At 38.6% G+C, this 27,412-nt stretch overlaps 2 protein-coding genes and 1 non-coding gene across 3 annotated transcripts in view; 1 reads left to right on the forward strand and 2 right to left on the reverse strand.

Moving 5' to 3' along the window:
- Positions 1-5,780, reverse strand: part of ELF1 (E74 like ETS transcription factor 1) — a 106,756-nt gene extending 100,976 nt beyond the window's left edge. The window contains exon 1 of the mRNA XM_032873923.1: positions 5,762-5,780. The gene's annotated coding sequence lies outside the window, so the exon portion shown is untranslated. The remainder of the gene's footprint in view (positions 1-5,761) is intronic.
- On the reverse strand, positions 5,660-5,731 carry TRNAE-UUC. The gene has a single exon. It is a non-coding gene; the product is annotated as a tRNA-Glu (tRNA).
- A 116-nt stretch (positions 5,781-5,896) lies between the features above and the next one.
- WBP4 (WW domain binding protein 4) overlaps positions 5,897-27,412 on the forward strand; it is a 66,914-nt gene continuing 45,398 nt past the window's right edge. Inside the window, exons 1-8 of the mRNA XM_032873926.1 lie at positions 5,897-6,573; positions 7,549-7,621; positions 9,941-10,003; positions 10,096-10,219; positions 13,303-13,470; positions 20,351-20,397; positions 20,868-20,943; positions 22,906-23,099. Of these exons, the coding sequence (XP_032729817.1) occupies positions 6,572-6,573; positions 7,549-7,621; positions 9,941-10,003; positions 10,096-10,219; positions 13,303-13,470; positions 20,351-20,397; positions 20,868-20,943; positions 22,906-23,099 (747 nt within the window). The 5' untranslated portion in view covers positions 5,897-6,571. The remainder of the gene's footprint in view (positions 6,574-7,548; positions 7,622-9,940; positions 10,004-10,095; positions 10,220-13,302; positions 13,471-20,350; positions 20,398-20,867; positions 20,944-22,905; positions 23,100-27,412) is intronic.

Below are 27,412 nucleotides of genomic sequence, written 5' to 3' on the forward strand. Positions count from 1 at the left end.
TATTTAAAAGCCTCAGAAAAAGTTCAGGAAACAAATTTCAACCTTCCAACCCACATATACCAACAGAGAAGAACCATAATGAGTTTGAAAATAGTGAATTTCAAATGAGTGAGGTTTTATTAGGATTCTTGATGATACTAGGTCGTCTAAGTCCACAGGGTGGCAGTCTCACAGCCTTAAATTTGTCTCTGGATTCAATGTACAGTTTTAGTATTCAAAATGCCACACACACATACACATAAAGGTGGGCAGTAGTAGTTTACTGTCTGACCAACCCTAGGAGTAACAGTTGCCTGTTCTCTTCAAATAAATAAACAAATAAATACATATCTATGCTTTGTAACCTCCCTATTTCTTTTAGGAGTATTTACTTCCTGATATCTTCAATTTTTTCTTCCATTTTACTTTTTTTTTTTTTTTTAATCTCATCCTTTGTATTCAGCTGCTACCACCCTATTTAAGGAGAGAATAGAGACAAGGACAGCTATTAGATTATTTCTGTACTTCCGGAGACACTCCACCTTGTTTAAGGCCTGATGCAAAGGGAGAGTGGGAGCAGAAACAGGAATGGGAAGATGAGAGTGGACACTACAGACACAATCCTTCCATCCTCCGGTTCATCACGCATACTATCACCAAATTAGTTTCATCAAAAACACTTGTTTTGGGGGGCGCCTGGGTGGCTCAGTGGGTTAAGCCACTGCCTTCGGCTCAGGTCATGATCTCAGGGTCCTGGAATCGAGTCCCACATCAGGCTCTCTGCTCAGCAGGGAGCCTGCTTCCCTCTCTCTCTCTGCCTGCCTCTCTGTCTACTTGTGATCTCTGTCTGTCAAATAAATAAATAAAATCTTTTAAAAAAGAAAACACTTATATTACTAGAAATCCCTTCTCCCACCTAAGTAAATTCCTTATCCCCAAATTCAAAGACCTTCACAATCAGAACCTTCCAAAATTTCCTATCTAAGTGCTCTGGAAGAGGTAAGGGGATCTGTAAAATAAACTTTGAATAGACCTTCCAACTTCCTGGTTTGCATAAATTCATTCAAATACATTCTGAATGTTCTCTGAGGGCCACGCACTGTTCTAGGTGCTGATGGTATAGAAGGGAACAAATCAAAGTCCCTGCTTCAAAGTTATTCTCTTGACTGGAGAGTCTTCAGTGGAGAGTTGTTAAAGGTAAGGGGACAAACCCCCAAGCACTTCTAGCTCTCCGCTGGTTGGGGGAATGATAAAGACACCAGGGATCTGAAGCACCAACATTGTCTGCGGCAGGCTCTAATCTATTTTTGCAGCCTTATTTCCAATTCCTATCCTACTTGTACCCTCAGCTCAGCCAAAATATGCTAGTGACTGTTAATGTGCCTCTGCTCTGGCCTGCTTCTTTCTTAATGCCTTGCTTTCCACTATGTCTTCACCAGCAAATGCCTAACCAGACTTCAAAGCCCATCCCAAATGTTGCCTCCTATAGGAGGCCTTTTCCCATTCACTTCACATGACTCCAGATGTGATATCGTGGAGGCCTTCAAGCCATATAACCCTTGGCTTTGTTCCCTCTGAGCATCTGTCACACTATAAATTGTATCATAATTATCTGTATAGATTAACCTCATCAGCTCTTTACTGAACACTTGCTACACCCCAGGAGCTAGAACTGCAGTGTTAAATTATTCCACTTATATTTTTAAATGCTTACTATCCAAATGATAAAAATAAAATGTAAAGACAATATATTATGTAAGCTTTTTATTACTTCAATCTTTTAAGTTTTGTTGATATGATCTACATATCATAGTTCACCCAAAGAATAGAATTCAACATTTAGGTTATTTACTGAGTTGTGCAACCATTATCATTATTCTAATTTTAGGACATTTCAAAAACTCTAACAAGAAACCTTTGTCTCCACTAGCAGTCACTCCAAGCTATGCCCCTGTAACCACTGCCCCTTCACCTCCCAATCCTAGGCAACCATAATCTATCCTCTTTCTCTCATAGATTTGCCCATTATGTACAGTTAATATAAACGGAATCATACAAAATGTGGTCTTTTGAGTTGGCTTCTTCTGCTTAGCATAACCATCTTGAAACTGATCTGTATTATGTTACGTATTGGCTCATTCCCTTTTATTGCCAAATAACATTTGATTGTATAGATACATCTTATTCATTCAGTTGATAGGCATTTGCACTTCTACTTTCTGCTTATGAATAATGTTGCTATAAACACGTGTACAAGTTTTTGTCCAGGCAGGTTTTAATTTCTCTTGGGTAGATACCTATGAATGGAAAGGCTGGCTAAGGTAAGTCCATGTTTAACATTTTGAGGGAACTGCCATCCTGTTTTCCAGACTGCATACCATTTTACAGTCTACCAGCATTGCATGAGGGTTCCAACTACTTCACTATTGTTTGAATCTTAAAGAGCAAGAATGATTTCACTATTCAGTATCCTTACCCTCCAGGAGTTTATACTCCAGTGGGAAAAAAGGTAAGAAACAGAAACAAGTGAATATGTTAATTTCAGGTACTAAGAAAAAGGAGAAAACAAAAGAATAAAATAACCAAAAGAAAAGGCTGATCAGAAAGACCTCACTGATGTTGACTGAAATATGAAGAGCTGGAGGGGAAATATTCGAGGTAGTGGAAACACCAAGAAATAAAAGTGGGAAAACAAGTTTGGTATGTTCAAGGAACAAAAAGGAAGCCAGTGTGGCTGATATATAATGAAGAGGCAGAGAAGGGAGGAGATGAATTTGGGGAGGTAAATAGAGGCCAGATAATATTCAACCATGGCAAAGTCCTTGGATTTTAAATACCACCATTTTTTTAATCCCTTATATTTCTTTAAATGTAGGTATTCATCTGTGTAAACATTTATTGAATGGTCATATAGCTTATGATTGTGCCTAAGAGCAGCAAATCTTAGAGACTACTTGGGCAAATACATACCACTCAATTAGTATCACTTTACTCTGGCTCATGAGGGGACACCTAAAACATGACTATCAGTGCCTTTTTAGTAACAAGGTACAAACATATGAATGAAGCCTTACAAACTTATCACTGACCCTTAACCAATTTAAGGTGTATGCCTTATTGATAGCAGCTAGCAGCTCAGTCTTAGAATATTAAGGTCATTTTCAATAAAGCATGCTAGTAAGAATATAGTTGTAGATAATGCTCATGATTTAAACCTAGATTTCATTCTTTCAAATTGAATTGATTGTTTTTCTCATTCTATTAATTAAAAATTACTATTCAACTGGTGAACATAAAATACGGGCACAAGTCTCTACATTGCTTAAGGTTTTTAACAGAGTAAAGTTTCACATATTACTGCTATATTTGTTTTTTCAAAGGAGAAAGTGTTTTGAAAACTCTAGTTACATAAATGGTACTCCTTTGATAAAAGAACCCGTTATCTAGTCAAAATTTATTAAGGTGAAATTCTCTTCTACCATCCCAGCTTGGTCTCCCATGCCTCTTCCTCCAGACACTGTGTTCAGACAGTATGCCAGCTTCATACTGTTGACTCCGCTTCCCCCTCTAGCCCCCCACCCACCCTCCACTCCCCTCAGCTTTAAGATACACATTCTCCACTTGGAGAAATCCAACCAGTTCTTCAAGCTTCAAGGCAAACACTCTCCCCTCTACCTCTCTTTGCCAGGTCTCAGGAGTAGAAGTGATGTTCTGTAACTCTGATATTGCCTTACCCTGTTTGGCCTGGTACACAATATAGGAGTCTGAGAAATACTGTCACCAAACTACTCCCTTCAGCTAACCTTTAAGTATACAAAAAGCAAAGCTATTTGCAATTCCTGGGTGCTCAGTTGAAAATCATATCCATTTTAGCACCTTGGTACTGTATGATACCAAGTCAACACAAAATGCAAGGTCAAGAACAATTAAGCCCTCTCCAGAGACAAGGCAGAGGAATCTTTCCCTCCTTCCAAATTCCGACTGAGTTTTTTAGTAAATGGTTTCTCAATAATGACACAATCCTACTCTTCATTTAAATGAAACTTACCCCACGTAAATAAAACGTTTCCACTTGCATTACCTATTCAAGAATTGCTCAATTCTTGCAACTCTATCCGAAGTTTCTGAATGATATGTATGATCAAGAGTTTAGGCTGTAAACACTGCGCACAGAGAAGGTGGAAGATTCACCCAAGGTCAATCCCGAGCTAATCGCAGGAGCGAAAATACAATTCCATTCAGTACTGTGTCCACAACCTACTAACACGATCCTGAACATCAGGAACTTTCAAAAGCGTGCGACGGTGCTTGTAAATATTCAAAGATTTCAGCTAACCAAGTGATAAAATATTTTTAATTACGGAAGTTTACTTACAATATAAAAGTGATTCATCCTTAATCATGCGGATCACGTTAACAGATTATTTCAAAACTCACTGTGCAGTTAAAATATAAAAGTTTGGAAATGCGCACACTAACCACCACTTCTGCTCTTGTCAATGGCACTGGCCAGAAACCCATCCATAAGAGCCACTTCTTCCTTCTCCAATTGTTCCCAGAGGCCCAATGGACTAAACATTATAGCTCACCCCATCTTCTAATTTCAGCTTGCATTTAAGATAACGCTTTTGTTTCATTTACAGCTCACATGCTGCTGACACAGCTGCCCCTTCTTTGTAATAAACACAGGGCTTCTATATTTAAAAATACAGTGAAACTTTGTTATAACATCCCCTCCCCAGTCTCCAGCCAATTTTCTCTCTTCCAAGCCCCACCTCCACCCCAAGATTCTTCTATCGGCGGCGCTCAAAACGTTAGACCCTTTGGAAAGTTCAATTTCTTCCCTAAAGACATCTCATCATAGTGGTATTTTTCTTCTTCGCAGCACGTGCGCGCGCGTCTGTGTGCGCGCTTTAAAGTGGGGCGGGAGGGTTGGGGGTGGAGGGGGGATTCCCTTCCCCGGAGGCCTTCCCAGGCAGTGGCACTCAAGTGTGTGGCTCCGGAGTCCCCGGGACTTTTGTGCGCAGAAACCAGAGCCCCCGAGGTCAGGCTGGGCGGAGCTGGCCGGCGGGCTCGGCCGCTGCGGGACAGCCGGGTGGACACGCGGCCGATCGGGCGGTGACGGCACCTACGCGGACAGGAAAGCGCGCCCGAAGGCACCGAGGCTCGCCAGACCGCCACGCCGCCGCGCGTCCCGCTACAGGCGGCTTTGTGCCGGGGGCCGGCGAGGGGGTGGGGTCCCCGTAAACAGCAGGCGGAAAGAGACCGGGACTCCAAACCGGGTGCGGACTCCCAGCGCGGAGGGCAGTGGGTGAACACGCCCCGCGTCACTTGGGACGGTCGGAAAACTACGGCCGCGGAGGGTGTGGGCCCGGGGGAGGAGGGGGGGGGCGGGGGGCGCTGGGAGGAGATAAGACTAGGCCGGAGTTAATCATCACCTCCCGAGCGTCTGGAAGAGGACGACTCGGGGCGGAGGAGCAGGAGGGCAGCCCCTGGAAAGTGAAACTCTGCTGGCAGAGGAGGGAGGCGAGGGACCCAAGCGCACTCGCTCCTCTAGTCTGCCCGGCGTAGCACTAATGTTCGTTTTTCAAAAACTCATCAGAAGGAGACAAGTAGAGAGCCAGAATATGGGAAACAAAATAAGTTCCTCTCCCATTCGGTCTTTAAAAAGATCACTTCGTTCCCATACCGGGAGTCGAACCCGGGCCGCCTGGGTGAAAACCAGGAATCCTAACCGCTAGACCATATGGGAAGTACTGATAGCAGCGCTGCCGTGACTCACCTGACAAGTGCACGCGCCCACACTGCCTCCGCTCTGCTTCCTCACGCCGCTGTTCACCCCGTCGCCTCTGCGCCACTCGAGCCGCCGAGCCGCCGCGGATGCCCACGCGCTCCCGGAGCGAAGGAACTAGCCCGCCCGTGTGCGCGGGCGTCGCGGGGGCGGGGCGGGGCCACTCCGCCGCCTCCGGAAAGTTCTGAGGCAAAGCCCAGCAACTCGCGGCCCGACACCAGCTGTTTCACCTTTCTTTTTCTAACTCCGCCAACGGCCCCCAGCCTACAGGTCCGGGTTGCTTCGCTGGTCAAAGTGCGTGCGGACTAGTTGGCAAAGTTGAGGGCGGCGACGTCTCGGGGAACAGCTGTTTGCGTTGGGGCGGAGGCAGCGCGCGAGCTCCTCGGCCACGAGCCAGCGAGCCTAGAAGGGTGGAGGTTCTGGATCCCAGGGGAAGAGAGAGAGTGAAGGCGGGATGATGCGGGGACTTGAGGCGTGAAGTTCTTGTCCTTCGGCTGAGGTCCCGTCGCGCTTTCACCCCTTCTGGGTGACCTCAACCTCTTTATACCGACCCCACCTCTCAGGATCCCAGAGTACCGCCCCGTAGGGGGAGGGGAAGAGGAGGAGATTTCGAACGCGGATTGAGACGCTTGGGCATCCGTAGTTGGGAACCGTGGAACCCTGGTCCCGGGGAAAGAGGGAGGTGTTCGGGTTTGGAGGCTCCGGTGGGCCTCGCGACGGGCTGGGTCCCAACTCGCCCCGCGTGGGGAACACGAGCTCGAGCCGGACCCCGGGGCGACGCACGGAGCGGCTGGTCCAGTCATGTGAGTCGGGTCTCAGGCTCTAAACAACGAGGTGTTGTTTCCCAGGGCGGCCCTTTCTCTGCCGGTTCTCGCCCTCCACCACCCGCCCCCCCACCTCTTTTCGGCTGGAGGCGTGACGAAGGTGCTCTTAACTCGCTCGGGACCGGCCGCAGAGAGGCAGGGCCGGTTTTCAGGGCGTTTAGAAATGCTGTCCTTCGGGGCGCCCTGGGGGCCCGAAGCTCGGGCTTCGGGAGGGAGGTTGGCGGCCAGTTGAGGTTGGACTGCTGCCCGCGAAGCAGCCGGGAGCTCCCTCACTTGCACAATTGGGGGGTAGCAAGCACTCTATTCGCTTCTGTAGCGCTTGAATCCTGGGGTATTGTGAAACTTTAGGGTTGGACTTAGGCCACCTCCGCCTTCACCGACTGGTAGAAACGGCGAGTCTTGTTAGCATAGTGACATCCCCCCCAGCTCCCCCAAGCCTTGCAGGCTAAGAGGTCCCTTGGCTTTTCCAACTCTTCTCTTGCCCCAAGTCTCAAGAACAAATTGTATAAACTGATAGTCTCGGAGGAACCAGTCTCCCTCCAAAAGAGTCTTGTTCTTTGTTCCTTTGATGGAACTAACTTGATTTAAAGCAAACTTTGAGCTTCTTCAGGCCTCCATTACGGCAATCTCCCAAAATGCCAGAAAGGCATAGAGAAGATAAATCTTTTCCAGGATGTTTCTTATTTCTTCACACTGGTGATAGTGGCAAATGAGAAAAAAAAATTTTTTTAAGCACTTTTATTAAAGGAAGTTTCAAATCCGGTGCAGACTTCTTTTCTAGTGGCAACAATTTCAGATAACTGCTGCAGTGAGTTAAATAATAAAGGTAATGTGTATAATAAGACAGGATTCAGTAACAGGGTGTTATATTTCAGACTCTAAGAAGATAAAAAACATGCACAATTTTGCCTTTTTAATTATAAATAAGTTTAGACTTGTTTTTCCCTTTTTCAGGGCAGACTACTGGAAGTCGCAACCAAAGAAATTCTGTGATTACTGCAAATGTTGGATAGCGGACAATAGGCCTGTATGATAATTCCACTATAAGAGAGTTTAATGATATTGTATTCCAGTGTTTCTTTTTGATCTAAACAGTATTTATGAAGCACCTTCAAATACATTGCTCTTGATTTTTCAAAACATTGAAATATTTCTGTTGTCTTTTCATTTCTTGTACAAAAGTGGTGAGCCTTCTTCCTTTTCATCGGGTTAAATTTGATTATATGTTAAGACAAATTATTTCTCTATGTTCCTTTAGTCACATTCAGAAAATGGATGTTGAGTGGGTCATCTCATCCATGTTTATCCACATTATGATGTTGTTTAATACTACCATATAAAAAATATTAAAGGCCAAAGCCCTTAATATATAAAAAGGAACATTATTGTAGTTTATCTTGTATCTTTTCAACTCCAGAAAAATAAATTAAACATTTTGCAAAGCTTTGTAGCTATAAATGGTTTCATTTTAAAGAACATCATTACCTGTTTCATGGACTATGAAAATAGCAGCTCTGTTAAGCATCTTATTACTGTATCTCAATCTAGATTAAGCTTTTAAGACATAAAAGCATCACTGATTTTTTTCCCCCTTATGTGCATGTCATAATAATATATACATAGCACAGAAATATGGGGATATCTTTTAAGTATATATTCCTAGCCTTTGTACTTGATAGGAGTTGCATGCAAGACAGAACAGTAGCCCCATTTTTAACAATGTTATACTTCTTTGATAGACATTTATTTACAACTGTGTACAAGGAGTTTGGGCATATTTTTTTCCAGGATTTTGTTTTTGGTCTTTTGACTAGTTGCTAAAGATCTCAACTTGTTTAACTTAGGCCATCTTTACACACAAATGCCATAAATTATGAATTCTGTAGAAATGGTTGATAGTTTCTCTTCTCTTGAGGTTCCCAATCAGTTAATGAATTTTAGGAGTCAAGAAGAGTAAATAATCCCTTCTAGGATATCTTTGCTCTCTTTGGATTATTAATATACATCAGTTTAACCTTTAATTAGAAACAAAATTATTTTGTTTTGAAATGAGTCTTTAATATTCTTTGTGTGGTATAATTAACTTTAGGAAACCTGTTATATGAAAATTAAAAGGTGAACCTTTGTTTTACAATGTCTCACTTTAAAGAGGAATTTATGGTAGTACTTTAGGATAGCTTAGCTTAGATTTGATTGACAAAATTTATTTTGCAAGGTTTATCAGAAATTGCTTAATTGCATACAACCAGACATTTGTAATTTAGGGAGCATTCCTGACTGTTTTAAATGAGTAATAACATTCACTCACTCCTTTGTCCCATCCAGTCACCATCACTTTTTGGAGGTTACCACTTTTTTTCATTTTCTAGTCCATTTCATTGTTTCTGTACGCACATATAGGTTTTTATTCCAGCATAATGTAAAACCTAGGATACCATACATACTATCCTTCACCATAGTTTCGTGGGGGTTTTTTGTTTTTTTGTTTTTTTAAAGATTTTATTTATTATTTGACAGAGAAAAAGAGATGACAAGTAGGCAGAGAGGCAGGCAGGTTTGGGGGGTGGGGGAAGCAGGCTCCCTGCCAGCAGAGAGCCCTATGTGGGGCTCGATCCCTGGACCCTGGGATCATGACTTGAGCTGAAGGAAGAGGCTTAACCCACTGAGCCACCCAGGTGCCCCTCATGTTTGTTTTTTTAATTGAACAGTATCTCCTGGACCTCTCTCCACATCAGTATATAGGAACTTTGTTCTCTATTCCAGCAGCCAAAATTTGGTAGATAGTGCCAAATTGTACTCCATAAGAGTTGTACATTTTGTACCATTACCACAGTGTGTAAAAGTATTTGTTTATAACTTGGAAGGAATTCCTTGCTGTCTACTTTCCTCTCAGTTTGGAGGAATAAGTTCTAATATTGTTTATTCTCTCTGTTTCCAGAGCAGTACAAATTCTAGAGACTTACAGGTTTTGACATTTTATATTGAGAGGTGTTTCTTGGAGTTAAGTTTTTTCCCCACTCTTTCTGGCTTCATGTCTTGAGTCCTTATTACAATCATATTAACTAGATTTGTCATCACGGGTACTTTGTATTTTTCTCCATTGATATGGTCATCATAGTTTATTTTAAGCACCAAAGGAAACCTAGTCAGAGGATATGATAACAATTAACATGGTTCAGTTCCCTTGTATCATTTGATAAAAAGGACTGATGTGCAGTAAAATTATTTTTCTGTCAATCATTTCAATTTTGTTATGTTCCATTCCTCTATTTATTGTTACCTTACTGTGACCATTATGATATTGATGTAACTTTCCTTTGCATTTTCTCTTTTATTAATTTTCAAGAGTGTTGAATTTCATGAAAGAGGAAAGAATCATAAGGAGAATGTTGCGAAGAGGATCAGTGAGGTAATTTATTTATTTATTTATTTATTTGCCAGTTTTTCTATGTAAATATCAGTCCTTTATCTGGCTTTCGATTTTATATGTGTCTTACATAGATTAAACAGAAAAGCCTGGATAAGGCAAAGGAAGAAGAAAAGGCATCAAAGGAGTTTGCCGCGATGGAGGCAGCTGCCCTGAAAGCATACCAAGAGGATTTGAAAAGGCTTGGCTTAGAGTCAGGTAAAAAAGCAGCCAGCATGTTTTAAAACAAACATCAGAGGTCATGCTCAGTGAGCTTTTATTGTTTCCATAAAGAGGTGGTACACTCAGGGTCTACTCTTAGTGCTTTTCCTATGCATCATAGCTGTATTTAGACCGTGGGACTTGGCTTACGCACTTTTATTTTACTTTTAAAGCTTCATCTTGTGACACTTCCATTCATAACCATACTACCTTGGTGGTTAGCTAGTCCTAGTTCTGTCTTGGTCAGTGTTCATTTCAGACACAGCTGAGGTTTTTAGGTATTTGGCTAAAAGAAGCTATTCATTAAAAAATAGGCCTTGCATTATAACCACAGTTTGCTTTATCCATATGGTCAAAAGTATGAATTATGTTTGGTTATATGGTTGAGTTATAGTGAATTAGCCTTTTGTGGACAAATTTTCTGATTTTACCACTAGAAGGCAGATAATTTTTTTAATTGGATAAATTTGACATAAAACATTGTTTATGCAGGTGTTACTTTGATGCATTTATATATCGTAATAAGATTGCTACTAAAGCAATATTTGCCACATTATCTATTACGGTATTATTGTCTCTATTCGTTATACTGTGTATTCAATATCTATGGCTTAAGTACTACTTACTGCAAGTACATAACCTTAAACAGTATCAGCCTTAACCCCCAACCCCCTGTCTTCTGGAAACAACAATTTTACTTTTTGGTCTTATGAGTTTGACTCTTAGATTCCACATCAAGTGATATCATGCAGTATGCTTGTCTTCTCTTTACCTGACTTACCTCACTTATCATAATATGTTCAGGTTCCATCCATGTTGCTGCAGATGGCAAGATATCCTTCTGTCTCATGGCTGAATAGTATTACATTATGCATATGTACTATATCTTTTTTATCCATTTGTCTTGTTGATGGGCATTAGGGTTGTTTACATATCTTGGCTGTGATGAGTAATGCTGCAGTAGGTATGGGAGTGCGTATATCCCTTTGAAATCCTGCTCGTATGTCCAATGAGTGTATAACCAGAAGTGAAATTGCGAGGTCATATGGTAGATCTATTTTTAACTTTTTGAGGAACCTCCATAAGTTCTACATAGTGGTTGGACCAGTTCACATACACCAGCAGGAGGGTTCCCTTTTTCCATGTGGTCACCAGCAAGAAGGTAAATAATTTGGAGGTTTGAAGATAACTCAGTTCCAGATAAAAGGCATTTATTTAAGTAGAGTGTATCAATCTTGTTGATGAACTTGGGCTTTAACTCAGGAACTTTTCTGTCAGCATTTCTTCCATGACAAATCAATTATCCTTAAACCAGGCAAATAGCAGTCCCAGTTGTTGATCTTGCAGAATGGTTGAGATAGTCAACATTGAATGATATTCTTTACTCTCCAAAAACTTCTTTCCATTAGTTTTTAAGCAGAATAATAAGTCAATTGGTATTGCCCTCATCAAATAAGGATAGTTGTAAGCAGTCTTTAAAAATATTATCCTGGACATTTTTAGTTAAAAGGAAGGGATGGGGGCTGTATTTCCATGAGGATAAAGCTTAAAGGAAAAAAAGGATAGAGGTGTTCCTGCAGGATTAAAAGGGAGTCGTTGAAAATTCATCTCATCAATTATATGGATTGGGAGGTTCCATTATGCTACCCTATAAGCAAATCAGTCTTTGAATTTTGTACTTAAATGTATTTAAATAGGATTTTTTCAAATTAAATTATTTTTTCATAGCCTTGTTTTCTTTAATAGGATGTACATTCCCCTTAAAGTGCAATAATGCAGTACAAAGAAAGGACTTTTAAAAACTAAATACTTTTAAGATTATCCCAGACATCTTTAGAGTTTTCTTTTTTAGGTTATATGTCACATTATATATAATCTATTTGGAGGTGGTTTTATTTTTTCCCTCAATAACATGTCAAATACTTCCTTTCTTTTAAATAATTAAGGATATACATCGTGTTTAATGGCTACAGAGTGGTTAGGAGCACAGACTGGAATCCACCAGAATTGCCACTTGCTAGATCTACAACCTCCAATTTTCATAAAAACTAAGTAACATAATGGTATAAACTGCTTATTACAGTGACTACTTGCAATAAGTGTTTAATAATGGTTATAAAATGCCATAACAAAATGCCATAAAAGTGTCATAACTTATTTAACTAATCTCTTCCAGACTAACATTTAGGTTGCTTAGAGTTTTCACTGTTAGAATGAATGCTTCAGTGAATTGTTATGCAGGCGTGTTTTTTCACATTTCTGTAAGTTTAATCTCTATAGAGATGAAATTGCAGAATCAAAGTGTGAATATATTTTATATATTGATAGCTAATACCAAGCTGTCTTATCTTTGTACTTTTTGTCCATCTTTTGTTAGAATGTTGGATTTATTTGTAAGGAATCTTTGTTACGAAATTAACCATGAGCCATATTTGTTGTAAATATTTATTATTTTTTAATTTTTTTTAGTTTTTAAAAATCTTTATTCTATTATAATTAACATAGCATCATATTATTTTTGTTTTTTTGTTTTTATTTTTTCTATAACGGAATATTTGGATTTGTATGTAGGTTTAACACTATTTTACTTTTTTTTTTTTTTTCACATATATCTTTAATCTAAAGTTTATATTTATGTGCAAACATGAGAGGGGCCTTGGAGTGGGGAATAGCTCTACTTTTTTCCAAATAAGTAACCAGTCAATCCAACATCATTTGTTAAGTGATCTCTTTTTCTAATATGCACCAGGAATCTGCATTTGGGTCTGTTTACTCTTTGTTCTATTTCATTCATATGTTTACCTACTCCAGGATTCGTTTTACCTTTTTTTTTTTAATGTACCAATTGTTTTAGAGTAAGTTTTAACATCTGGTAGAATTAGATTCTCCTTATCATTTCTGTTTTATAATTCTGGATATTTGTGCATATTTAGTTTTCCAAATGAGCTTTATTTATAATTTGTCAAGTTCCCAAAAGAATCTTCTTATCAGGCTTTTAATTGGAATAACATTATTAGTTGTTTCATACCAGGAAAAAAAAAGTGTTGGTACTTCACCTTTCTTAATATCTTTTTCTCTAGAAATTTCAGAGCCAAGCGTATCACCAGTAACAAGCACTATCCCACCCACCTCTGCACCAAAGCAGCAGAAGGAAAAGAAGAAAAAGAAGAAAGACCCTTCAAAGGGCAGATGGGTAGAAGGCATAACCTCTGAGGGTTACCATTACTATTATGATCTTATCACAGGAGGTAGGTCAGGCATAGAACTGGTAAGAATGATAAGTGTTTATTTTGTTTTAGTTAATATTGGAACATTTAAACAATGGAAGACTGTAACTTTACATCTTTGGCATAATGGTAAAAAAGTAATGTGCCCTTTAAAAAGATGTCCTTAAAAAAAAAAAAAAAAGATATCCATCTTATAGTGACTCAATGTTATACTTAGTTAAGCCCTTAAGAATGGGTTCCTTATGGGGCACATGGATACCTCAGTCAATTAAGCATCTGCCTTCGGCTCAGGTGATGATCTCAGGACCCTGGGATTGAATCCCTTGGAGTCCCGCGTCTTGCTCCCTGCTCAGGAGAAAGGCTGCTTCTCCCTTTGCTCTTTCTCCCTTACTCCCGCCTCTATGCTTGTGCTCTCCTGCTTGGGCTCTCATCTGCTCTCTCTCTTTCTCAAATAAATTTAAAAAAAAAAAATTTTTTTTTAAGGAATGGGTTCCTTTCAAATTAATTAAAGCATTATATTGTCTCAAGAATATCTTTTAAAAGTATGAACTACATTAAAATAAAGCAGTTTACATGGTTATAAGGCATTTCAGATCCACTTTACAATTTGTAGAGGTTCTTAAAATATTCTGTGGGAGAGATTTTCTATCCAAAACCAGACTGGGAACCAGAACCATTTTCTTTTTTGTGTAGCCATCTTGTAGTAAAGAACCCCAGGCTCCTATTCATGTTTTGGATATCACTTTCTAATAAAATACACAGTAGTGTTTTCCAGTGGGAATATCAAAAGCAGTTTTGTTTTCCTTTAAAACTAAATGTATTGAGGATTTATTCATTTTAATTCTGAGATAAGTAAATACATTTATGTAGCATCTTACCATCCAGAATTACAAAATTTAAGATGAGAAATAAGCATAATACAAGAAGGAGTTTTAAAGTGCCGTGATACAATAGAGATGTAAAATTGTGTGGGAACTTCAAATTGTGAGGGATTGTGATTATGTAGATGTGAGAGATTATCACAGAAATTACTTTTGAACTGATTTATAAATTAAGAGGAGAACATCAAGAATGATGTCTTCTTATTCACCATTTGTATCCCTAGCACCAAAGACAGGTATAGACACTTTATAGATATTTTGATTGAAAAAGATTGTAGTAGTTTGTTATGAGGGTGAAGTAAGCATTCCAAACAGATAGAACAATATGAAACTTTAAAAAGTTTGAAAGTAAAAAAAATGAAAAAATAAAAAGTTTGAAAGTTTGGGAGATAGTCATTTGGTAGAAGTAAAATATATAGTTCTCTGTGGGATGCCGGGGTGGCTCAGGCAGTTAAGTGGCTGCCCTCAGCTCAGGTAATGATTCCAGGGTCCTGGGATTGAAGCCCACATCGAGCTTCTTGCTCAGCAGAGAGCCTTCTCCCTCTGTGTGCTGCTTCCCCTGCTTGTTGTCTCTCCCTCTCTGACAAATAATCTTTAAATATAAATAAATAAATAAATGCTAACTTTAAATATATATATACATACAAAGATCTCTGAAGATGTCCTAGCAGAAGAAAGAGGCTACAAAAATAGATTGGCGCTATGTCATGGAGGGCTAGGAAGATCGTGCCATTTACTGAAGTATGGAATACAGAAATAGAGTAGGTTAAAGTGGGACAATAATAAATTCAGTTTTTGGAATGTCGAGGTTGAGGTACCTCCAGAACATTTCATGTGGTAGTTTTCAGTGGCTGATTACAGTCTGGAATTAGGGAGATAAATTGAGTCTAGAAATGTAGATAATATCTTTTTTTTCTTTTTTAAATTATGTTAGTCACCATATAGTAAGTACATCATTAGTTTTTGATGCAGTGTTCCAGGTTTCATTGTTTACGTATAACACCCAGTGCTCCCTGCAATACATGCTCTCCTTAATACCCATCACCAGGCTTACCCATCCCCCCACCACTCAAACTCTTGGTTTGTTTCTCAGAGTCCACAATCTCTCATGGTTTGTCTACCCCTCTGACTTACCCCCCACTTCACTTTTCCTTTCCTTCTCCTAATATACTCCATATTATTCCTTGTGTTCCACAAGTAAGTGAAACCATATGGTAATTGACACTCTCTGCTTGAGTCAATTCACTCAGCATAATCTCCTCCAGTCCCATCCATGTTGATGGAAAAGTTGGGTATTCTTCCTTTCTGATGGCTGAGTAATACTCCATTGTGTGTCTGGATCACATCTTCTTTATCCATCTATCTGTTGAAGGGCATCTTGACTCTTTCCATAGTTTGGCTATTGTGAATGTTGTTGCTATGAACGTTGGGGTGCATATGGCCCTTCTTTTCACTGCCCCTATATCTTTGGGGTAAATACCCACTAGTGGAATTGCTGGATCATAGGGTAGGTCTATTTTTAATTTTTTGAAGAACCTCCGTACTGTTTTCCAAAATGGCTGTACCAACTTGAATTCCCCATTCTCCACAACCTCTCCAACATTTGTTGTTTCTTGCCTTGTCAATTTTTGCCATTCTCAGTGGTGTAAGGTGGTATCTCAGTGTGGTTTTGATTTGAATTTCCCTGATGGCTAATGATGAAGAACGTTTTTTCATGTATCTGTTAGTCATTTGTATGTCTCCTTTTGAGAAGGTCTTTTCATATCTTCTGCCCATTGTTCAACTTATCTGTTTTTGGGGTGTTGAGTATGAGAAGTTCTTCATAGATCTTGGGTATCAGCCTTTTGTCTGTAGTGTCATTTGCAAATATCTTCTCCCTTTCCGTGTGTTGCCTCTTTGTTTTGTTGACTGTTTCCTTTGTGGTGCAGAAACTTTTTATCTTAATGAAATCCCAAAAGTTCATTTTCGCTTTTTATTTTCCCTTACCTTTGGAGATGTATCTTGAAAGAAGTTGCTGTGGATGATGAAGAGGTTACTGCCTGTGTTCTCCTCTAGGATTTTGATGGATTCCTGCCTCACGTTGAGGTCTTCCATCCATTTTGAATTTATCTTTGTGTATGGTGTAAGAGAATGGTCGAGTTTGATTTTTCTGTATGTAGCTGTATAATTTTCCCAGCACCATTTATTGAAGAGACTGTCTTTTTTCCATTGGATACTTTTTCCTGCTTTGTCGAAGATTGGTTGACATAGAGTTGAGGGTCCATTTCTGGGCTCTCTATTCTGTGCCATTGATCTATGTCTGTTTTTATGCCAGAACCATGCTGTCTTGGTGATCACAGCTTTGTAACATAGCTTGAAATCAGGGAACATGATGCCGATTTGGGCTTTTCTGGTTCCATACAAATTTTTGGATTGTATGTTCCAGCACTTTGAAAAATGCCATTGCTATTTTGATCGGGATGGCATTGAAACTGTAGATTGCTCTGGGCATCATAGTAATTTTAACAATGTTGATTCTTCCAATCCATGAGCATGGAATGTTTTTCCATCTTCTTGTGTCTTCAGTTTCTTTCCTGAGTGTCCGTTAGTTCCCCAAGTATAGATCTTTTACCTCTTTAATTAGGTTTATTTCAAGGTATCTTATGATTTTTGGTGCTATTGTAAATGGAGTCAATTCTCTAATTTCTCTTTCTACAGTTGCATTGTTAGTGTATGAGAAAGCAACTGTTTTCTGTGCATTGATTATCCACCATGACCAGGTGGGATTTAACCCTAGGATGCAGGGGTGGTTCAACATTCGCAAATCAGTGTGATAGAACACATAAATAAAAGAGGAGACAAGAACCACATGGTCCTCTAAATTGATGCAGAAAAAGCATTTGACAAAATACAACATCCTTTCCTGATTAAAACTATTCAGCTTATAGGGATAGAGGGAACATTCCTCAATTTCATAAAATCCATCTATGAAAAACCCACAGTGAATATTCTCAGTGGGGAAAAGCTGAGAGCCTTTCCCTTGAGATCAGGAACATGACAAGGATGCTCACTCTTGCCACTATTGTTCAACATAGTACTAGAAGTCCTAGCAACAGCAATCAGACAACAAAAAGAAATAAAAGGTACTCAAATTGGCAAAGAAGAAGTCAAACTCTCCTTTCTTGGATGACGTGATACTTTATGTGGAAAACCCAAAGACTCCACCCCCAAACTACTAGAACTCATACAGCAGTTCAGTAATGTGGCAGGATAGAAGTGTAAATAATATCTGAACTTTTAGGAGTATATGAGATCACAAGGAGAAAGAAGAGAACAAGTACGAAGGGTGGATAGTACATATATTGAAGGAAAGAAGAAAATACAGAAAAAAAAGTTAAGAATGATCAGAAAGGTAGGAAATGAGATCAGAGTTAATCATGAAAAAAACCTTGGGCTATCAGTATTATAATTATTACAATTTTTAGAATCACAGTTTTGGACTACATGGAAATAGTAATAATCACATTTTCCACTGAGCCTTAAGTGCATGTTAGCTAGTTCAGCAGTGAACCGCAAATGATTGTATGTTTGCTAAGGATCACAAGTCTGTCTCAGATTTACATAGAAACTATTTATTAATGGGGCACCTTGGTGGCTCAGTTGGTTAAACATCTGACTCTTGATTTCAGTGTAGGTCATGATGTCAAGGTTGTGGTATCGAGCCCCACATCAGGCTCTGGCTCAGTATGAAGTCGGCTTGAGATTTTCTCTCGCTCGCTCGCTCCCTCTGTGCCCCCCCACCCCCATGCTCTCTCCTTTCTTTCCTCTTTCTTTTTCTTAAGATTTTATTTATGTATTTGAGAGAAAGAGAGCACAAGCCAGGCGGGGTAGAGCAGGCAGAAGGAGAAGCAGACTCCCTCTTGAGCAGGGAACCCGATGTGGGGCTCCATCCCAGGGCTCTGAGACCATGGCCTGAGCCAAAGGCAGACGCTTAACCAACTGAGCTACCCAGGTGCCCCTTCCTCCCTCTTTCTAAAAAAAATAAGTAAGTAAAATCTTTTATAAAAAAGATTTTTAAGAACTATTAATTACGTGTTTCTCCCTTCTAATTCCTATTGCTTGATTCCTTTGTTCGCCATCCTACTGTTTATAGTCTTGCTCTCAGCAAAACCCTTGAACAACACAGGTGTTAGGGACACTGACCCTCCCTACCCCATGTGGTCGAAAATCTGCTTATAACTTTTTTTTAAAGTATAGTTGCCATGCAGTGTTACATTAGTTTCAGGTATACAACACAGTGATTTGACAGTTCCATACTTTAACCCATGCTCACTCCAGTTGCAGTCCCCATACACTGCTATTGCAGCTTTATTGACTATATTCCCTCGGCTGTCCTATTCTTCATCTCCATGGCTTATTTGTTTTATAACTAGAAGTTTGAGCCTGTTCATCCCCTTCACATGTTTCACGTGTTTTGCCATCCACCACCCTTTCTTGCAACCACCAGTTCTCAATATTTAAGAGTCTGGTTTTATTTGTTTTGTTTTTTAGACTCTACATGTAAGTGAAATCATATGGTATTTGTCTGTCTTTGTTTGATCTATATCACTTAGCATAATAGCCTCTAGGTTCATCCATGCTGTTACATGGCAAGATTTTATTTTTTATGGCTGAGTAATATTTGTGTGTGTGTGTGTGTGTGTGTGTGTCTGTGTGTGAAAGAGGGAGAGAGATGAGTATCTCACATTTTTAATCTATCAGTGAGCACTTGGGTTGCTTCTGTATCCTGTCTATATATAATAATAGACATTATTATCATATATAAATAATGCTGCTATAAATATAGAGGTGCATTTATCTTTTCAAATTAATGTTCTTATTTTCTTCGAGTGTATGCCATAGTGAGATTACTGGATCATATGGTTTTTATAACTTTTAACTCCCCAAAAACTTAACTACTAATAGCCTACTATTGACTAGAAGCCTTACAGATGACATAAACAGTTGACACACACATTTTGTGTGTTATGTGTATTATATACTGTATTTTATAGTAATACCTTTTTCTTATTTTTTTCAGTATTACTAGACTATGTGGTTCATCTGTGAGGTATTTTTAAACTATCACAAATCTCTCAAAAATTTTTCCAATATATTTATTGAAAAAAATCTGCTTGTAAGTGGACCTGCACAGTTCAGACCCATGTTGTTCAAGGGTCAGGTTGTACTTGTTTTTAATTCCTGCATCTTTCATCGTGTTCCTCTTAAGTCATTCATTCTGTTTCTCGCTCTCCCCTCCCTAGGATGTCAAACGACCATCTCATTTCTTCAAAACTCATCAAGCCTGGGACACCTGGCTGGCTTAGTCGGAACAGCACATGACTCTTAAATTGGGGGTCATACATCTGAGCCCTGTGTTGGGTGTAGAGATTACTAAAAAATATATTAATAACAAACTTTTAAAAAAGCTTTTCGATCCTGGGGTCGAGCCACCTGGGTGGCTCAGTCAGTTGAGCATCCAACTCTTGGTTTTGGCTCAGGTCATCATCTAATGGGGTGTGGGATCAAGCCCAGGTTCTGTGATCCCCCAGGTAGTCTGCTTAGGGTTCTCTCCCTCTTCTCCCTCTTCCCCGCCTCCCATGCATACAGGCATGCACACTCACTTGTATGCTCTCTATTTCTCTCAAAGAAATAAATAAATCTTTAAGAAAATGAATAAATCTTAAAAAAAGAAAACAAAAAAAAAAACTTCTGAATTCTGCGAGATCTCACCTGCATCCAAGAATTCTTGTGGAAGTCCCAGTAACTTCTAATCCTCATTCTGTTTTTCCTTCTTGGTTAAATATCACTCACATATGTTCTGTATAATACTCTTGGGATGTATATTGTTTCTTTTTATTTTTCAATTCTGTGTTCAACTATAGGCCTGTAGTGTTTTGTACACATTAAATGTCCTATAAATTTTTGCCAAATTAAATTTTCTGAGAAGTTTTTCTTTTGAAGTGAAAAAATTGTATTAATGAAGTATATTTTGCTTTAAGCATCCCAATGGGAGAGACCAGAAGGATTTCAGGGAAACTTAAAAAAGGTAACTGAAGCATATTGTTAGTGTCTTTTCTTTAAACTGATTGGTTTTTGGGTTTTTTATAAAAGAGTTCTGCTAAGCGAATTTACTTCCACATAAGGCCCCCGACACACACTTTGTTCCTTTCTTCCTATATTCTTTTGTGAGAAGACTGGGTGGAGGTGAAAATTTGCTATCTACCTAAAAACTCCATGCAGGGCAAATATCATCAGTTAATTTATAGTCCATTGCATTCACATGTCCCTGTCCATCTGCAAGGAATTGTTCCTGTCTTTCAGAGGGTGCAATGTTCTCTCTCTGAAAGTTAGTTCATAATTAACACAAACCAAGCTTCCTGGCCATGGTCAGTACTGCCTCTCTAATTCCCAGGTGTTAAGAGGAAAGGGAAAGTAGCTGACTCTATGCCTTAGTTATTTAATATAGTATAACTACATCATTATCTTCCGTTTATGCTGGATTTTTCCTCCCATTAGATAGCAGGGAAGACTGTTTGGGTAGAAGGAGTAAGTGAAGATGGTTATACCTACTATTATAATACAGAAACAGGAGGTAAGTATGACCTTTGATTATCCTAACTATATAAAATTGTACTTGGAACTGCTTATTAGCCTGCTGATTAAGGGAACTTAGGAATTTTAGTATAGCGATCAACATATATCCATAGCATGTGTATATTACTTTTGTAATTTAAAAACAACACAATGGAAGAACAGGAAGATTTTCATATATAATATACTGTGTTGCTCATTATTCTTACTTGATGTGCCATTCACAAATTTTAAAGATCATTTTTACTTTATCATTATTGACTTTTATTATGATTATTGTAGAAATATAATCATTACCTTAAAAGGTACCTTAGAAATCACCTAATTTGACTTGCCTTTTCCTTTCTAAAAAACAAAACAGGTTATGTTAGCAGTGGCTGAGAATGTCAGATATTCACTTTTACTAACCCAGTAATGTTTCAGTTATATGTAAATATTTATAAAACATGCATAACTGTTGTCAATTATTATCTAAGTTTTTCAAGTTAACATTTTTTCTAATTTAATTTTATAAAATGGGTCAGCAAGTAATTATAGTTAGTTTCTCCTACAATTAAATTTACCAAAATATGTATAGTATCAGTAGAAGTTTGAGAGTCCTTATTTAATTATTTATTAAATTTGTACTATCCAAACACATAGCATTAAATCTTTTAGGAAGAAAAGGCCCTTGTTAGCCTCCAAGTAGATAACCTAGCCTGCCCAACAATAGTAATGGTTCTAGCTTGGTAAAATTGAGATACTGAATCTTTCTGAAGATAAAATAATATAGTGATAGAATATAGGTGGAGAGTTGGTTCTGGCCTCAGTGCATAGCTTCTTCCGTTACCAGCTATATGATTCTGGGGCAAGTCTCTGAACCTCTAGCCGCTGTTATGCAAAACTGAGATGATCATGTATACTCTTGGGTAATGAAGGTCGGGTATCTTTAAAGTTCCCAGAACAGTACCTAATACATAGTAGGTGCTTAAATTATTTCCTGAAAGTTTGTTACTCATGTGAAATATAGATAAGGAAATAATTATTTTCATGTTGGAAAACACCTTTTTTTTTTTTAAGGATTTTATTTTTAACTAATCTTCTACAGCCAGTGTAGGGTTCAAGCTTACAGCCCTGAGATCAAGAGTTGCATGCTCCATTGACTGAGCCACCCAGGCGCCCTAGAAAACACCCTCTTTTAATAAGAGGCTATACAAACTACTTTGCCCTCAAACAGTTTCAGTTTATGTATAGCAAGTGTAATTATTGATACAGCCCCTTTCACTCTTAAAACTATCTCAGTTAGACAGTAAATCTTACCATTCCTTTCCCTTTTATTATACTAAAAATGGAGACTGTTAGATAATTAGAAATGCTATCTTTTTTTTTTTTTTCAGTGTTCCAAGATTCATTGTTTATGTATAACACCCAGTGCCACATGCAATATGTGCCTTCCTTAATACCCGCCACCAGGCTGTCATTTTACTAAAAGCCCAGTAAACCACTGGATGGCAGTAGAGTTCAATGGAGATTATTTTTTTCCTAGTATAAAAATGGCGAATTATATTCATTCAGGTCTTCACAGTATGATTTCACTCTGTGCGGACCCCAGGAAACCTTTGTGATAAATAAATTCCAGGAAATCTAATGTGTACTCATTAGCACATGTTTCCTGATACTGGTGTCAGATAAAGTGTGACAGTCCTTCAAAGGTGTTGCCCAGTTCTTAGTTCTCTTTCCATTAGGGCTATAGTTTATATGTCTGGAATCCAGATTGAAATCAACTCTCAAAAGATAAAAGAGCAAGTGCTTTGGGAACTCTTATTTATTATCTTCTTAATCAAGTGATAGTGTAAAATAGATGTAGTGCTATTGTTTAATAATGTGGAAAAAAAAGTTCAAAAAAATGGGAGTGTTATATTGGGATTTACTTCGGAATAGAATTGGTAACTAAATAACATGACTATTAAAATGTGTTGAATAGAATCCAGATGGGAAAAACCTGATGATTTCATTCCACACTCTGGCGATCTGCTTTCTAGTAAGGTCAGTGAAAAATCACGTGGTACCCTAGAAGAATCTAAATCATCAGATTCTCATAGTGATTCTGATGGAGAAGAGGAAGCAGAAAAAGAAGAGGCCTCTACCGAAACACAAAAGCCAAAAATAAAGTTTAAGGTAGGTTTTTGATTTATTCTTTACAGAACTTTACCAATTTATTGAGAGCTCAGCAGACTTACTCAGTTTTCTGGTGGAAGATAGAAGCAAAGCCAAAACATACATTTTTAGCAAATGGATAAATGGTTGTAGTACTTTTAGTATCTATCTGGTGGCAAGACAGTTCATTTTTAGACCTCTTAAGTTTGAGATACCCCAGGAACATCTAGAGAGCTGTCTGAATATACAAGTCTGAGTATCTGTATCTAGGCTAGAGATGCTAATTTGAGTACCATCAGCATACTGGTAGTAATTTAAATCTCAGAATGAGTGAGATAACCTAGGAAAATGACTTTGGGCAACATTAAACATTAAAGTGACAGGCTGGGAAAGAGGAGCTCATAATGAAAAGAATGGCTAGAAAGGTATGCAGAGAAGCAGAAGAATTTAAGATCCAAGAAGCTAAAGGAATAAGAGTGTCAAGTATTAATTAGGTCTAGAACAAGAAAAATGAAGCCCTTCTAGTAGTTTCACCAGGGTTTGAGGTGGCAGAACTCAGATTATATTGTACATCTGAAACTAATATTAGACTATATTAACTAACTGGAATTTGAATAAAAACTTTAAAAAATAAATAAAGGGGCAAATGAGTGTCTCAGTTAAGTATCTGCCTTCAGCTCAGGTCATGATCCTGGGGTCCTGGGATCGACCCCCATATCAGGCTCCCTGCTCAGTGGGAAATCTGCTTCTCCCCACCCCACCCCCCTGCTTGTACTCTCGCTCACTGTCAAGTGATAAATAAAAAATCTTCAGAAAGAAAGAACTCCAATTATAGAGGAATGAAAAGTGGTTCACGGTTTATATGTGGTTTGGATATGAGGTGAAACCTAGAAATTGGTTGTCAGGATGATGTCTACATGTTGACTCTTAATCATGAGAGATTTGTGATAATGATGTTTTCATTTAGAGGGACTCCAAAGGAGGTGGAGTGGGAATACCAACAAGGGTAGGTGGATAGGTTGGTCTTGAACGAGGAATAAACTCATTTTGGATAGGGTAAGGTTTTCCTTTTCTGTAAGAAGGTAGGACTATGGATGAGTTGGTGTCAGAGAGGAAATTGAAAGTCATTCCCTTTTAGCCTCAGTTTACTCATTTATAAAGAAATCAAGATTGCTTCCTGAGAGTGAGGAGCTTTGAGTAGCTTGACAACATTAATGAAGTGAAACAGTCATTCAGCTGGGGTGGGAGAGAAAGTGAACCAAGTAAAAAGATTGTCAGATGCTGCTGAATCCCCAGCCATGGCAGAAAAGTAAAATCAAACATTTCTATAGTCTTGCTAGTCCTGCTTTGTGATCTTTCCAGGAATACTCTAGGATCCCAGGTGGCAAAGCAAAAAAGACACATAGCATTGATCCATAGATGACATTACTGGCCAGAGTAGTGAAGGAAGTCCAAGGATGCTGGAGAGAGGGTACTTCCAGGCCACATTTAGAGTCTTGTCATTGCCTGGAATTTTTCTGCGTACCCCATAATTCTTGGTAGAACTTGGGCTGAGGGCTGGATCCAGTTTGTAGAGGAGCAGCCGCAGAGCCCTTATAGTAGCTATCGCATAATGTTTATATTTATTTGTTGTTGTTCTTTTTTATTTTCTTTTTATTTCAGTCTGCTTTTATTTCTCTCGACAATATTTTACAGTTTTCAGTGTCATATATATTTTGTCAAATTTGTCCCTGGGTAATTGTTTCATGCTTAATATAAGTGGTACAGGTTAAAATTTTTAATTTCCAATTGTTCACTGGTAATATATAGAAAAATCACATAGTAATTATTTCTGGTAACTTTATTAAATGTACTGTTAGTTCCAGTAGCATTTTTTAGTAGAGTCATTAGGACTTTTTTGCATTGACAATCACATCATCTTTCACTCAGTGCCCCTTATATTAATGAAGTTTCTCCACTCTGGCCATTGGAAACATGAACTATTTCCACCCCTATATTATTTTCTTTTTGAGATTTTATTTTTAAGTAATATCTCCTTTTTTTTTTTTTTAAAGTACAACCAACATGGGGTTTGGACTCAACAACCCTGAGGTCAGGAGTCACATGCTCCACCGACTGAGCCAGCCAGGCTCCCCCATCTCACAATGTTTATACCCAGTATCCAACCTGGACAGATATTATTAATTTCAAGCAAATAAGATATTATAAAATACAGATAAACAAAAACAGACTACCTGTAACCCTGCTACTTCCCAGAGAAATGCCTATAACATTTTGGTGTTTTCTCAGTCTGTAGTTTTGTTTTGTTTTTTTTTTAATTCAGACTCTCATGCATTATTTTTAAAATATGGAGTCATCCTGGGGGCACCTAGGTGGCTCAGTTGGTTAGGCATCTGCCTTCTGCTCAGAGCATGATCCTAGGGTCTTGGGATTGAGCCCCACATTAAGCTTCCTGCTCTCTCTCTCCCTGTGCCCCAACCCCCCCTGCTCGTGTGCATGCTCTCTCTCAAATAAATAAAATCTTCAAATTAAAACACGGAGTCATACTATGATAAGGTCTTAATTGCTTTAAAATTTAATCTGTCACAAAGACATCAATAAGTTTTCATCCACCAAAATATTGGATGGATAGTTTTCTGTGGTATGAATACACTATTATTTACTCAGCTGTTTGTAGCTGAATATTTCTTTTTAATAACCACTGAGGACTGGGGAAGAAATACCTAGAAACACATTATTAAGCAATGTTAAAGTCTCTGCTGACACTGTGTATTGTAAATTCTGAAGTCTTACCAGTTTGTATGGTTGTGTGATTTTTTTTTTTTAATTCCAGTACAGTTAACATACAGTGTAATATTAGTTTCAGGTATATTAGTTTAGTGACTCAGCAATTCCGCACATCTCCCAGTGCTTATCACAACACAGGCACTTCTTAATACCCATCACCTATTTCTCCCCCTCCCCACCCACCTCCCCTCTGGTAGCCATCAGTTTGTTCTCTATACTTAAGGGTCTGTTTCTTGGTTTATCTCTCCCTCTCTATTTTTTCCCTTTGCTTGTTTGTTTCTTAAATTCCACGCAAGTGAGATTCTATGGTATTTATCTTTCTCTGACTTACTACTTCACTTAACACACTCTAGTTCCATTCATGTCGTTGCAGATGGCAGCCTTGCATTCCTTTTTTTTTACAGCTGAATAATAATCCAGTACATATTCATATATCACATCTTAGTCATCTGTCAGCGAGCACTGGGCTACTTCCATAGTTAGTTAGTTGTAAATAATGCTGCAATAAACATAGAGGTTTGGCTTCCACAGTTTGCTTAGGGATTTGGCTTCCATAGTTTTGCTTACATATTTTGGCTGTTGTAAATAATGCTGCAATAAACATTTTTTCCTATAGTTTTGATTTGCATTTCCTTGATGATCAGTGATGCTGAGCATTTTTTCATGTGTTGGCCATCTCTTTGTCTTTAGAGAAATTTCTGTTCGTGTCTTCTGTCCATTTTTAGTTAGATTCTTTTTTGTTTGGATGTTGGTCTGTATAAGTTCTTTATATATTTTAGATATTAACCCTTTATTGGCTATGTCATTTGCAAAATCTCTTCTCCCATTCAATAAGTTGCCTTTTAGTTTTGTTGATTGTTTTCTTTGCTGTGGAGAAGGTTTTTGTTTTATTGTAGTCCCAGTAGTTTATTTTTGCTTTTATTTCCCTTCCCTCAGACATATGTAGAAAAATGTTGCTATAGCCAATGTTAGAGTCCTTACTGCCTGTGCTTTCTTAAAGGATTTATGGTTTCAGATCTCACATTTAGGTTTTGGTTTTTGTTTTTTAAGATTTTATTTATTCATTTGACAGAGAGAGATCACAAGTAGGCAGAGAGGCAGGCAGAGAGAGAGGGAGAAGCAGGCTTCCCACTGAGCAGAGAGCCTGATGCAGGGCTCGATCCCAGGACCCTGAGATCATGACCTGAGCTGAAAGCAGAGGCTTAACCCACTGAGCCACCCAGATGCCCCTCACATTTAGGTCTTTAATCCATTTTGAATTTATTCATCTGTAATGCCCCTCACATTTAGGTCTTTAATCCATTTTGAATTTATTCATCTGTATAGTATAAGAAATTGGTCCAGTTTCATTCTGTTGCATTACCTGACCAGTTTTTCCAATACCATTTGGTGAGGATGGTCTTTTTCCTGTTGTATATTCTTTCCTGCTTTGTCAAAGATTCATTGACCATTAAACCGTGGGTTCATTTCTGGGTTTTCTCTTTTGTTCCGTGGATTTGTGTGCCTATTTTTGTGCCAGTACCATACTGTTTTGATTACTACAGCTT

The sequence above is a fragment of the Lontra canadensis genome, unplaced genomic scaffold, assembly GCF_010015895.1.
Source record: "Lontra canadensis isolate GAN:19392208 unplaced genomic scaffold, GSC_riverotter_1.0 scaffold51, whole genome shotgun sequence".
Lineage (NCBI taxonomy): Eukaryota > Metazoa > Chordata > Mammalia > Carnivora > Mustelidae > Lontra > Lontra canadensis.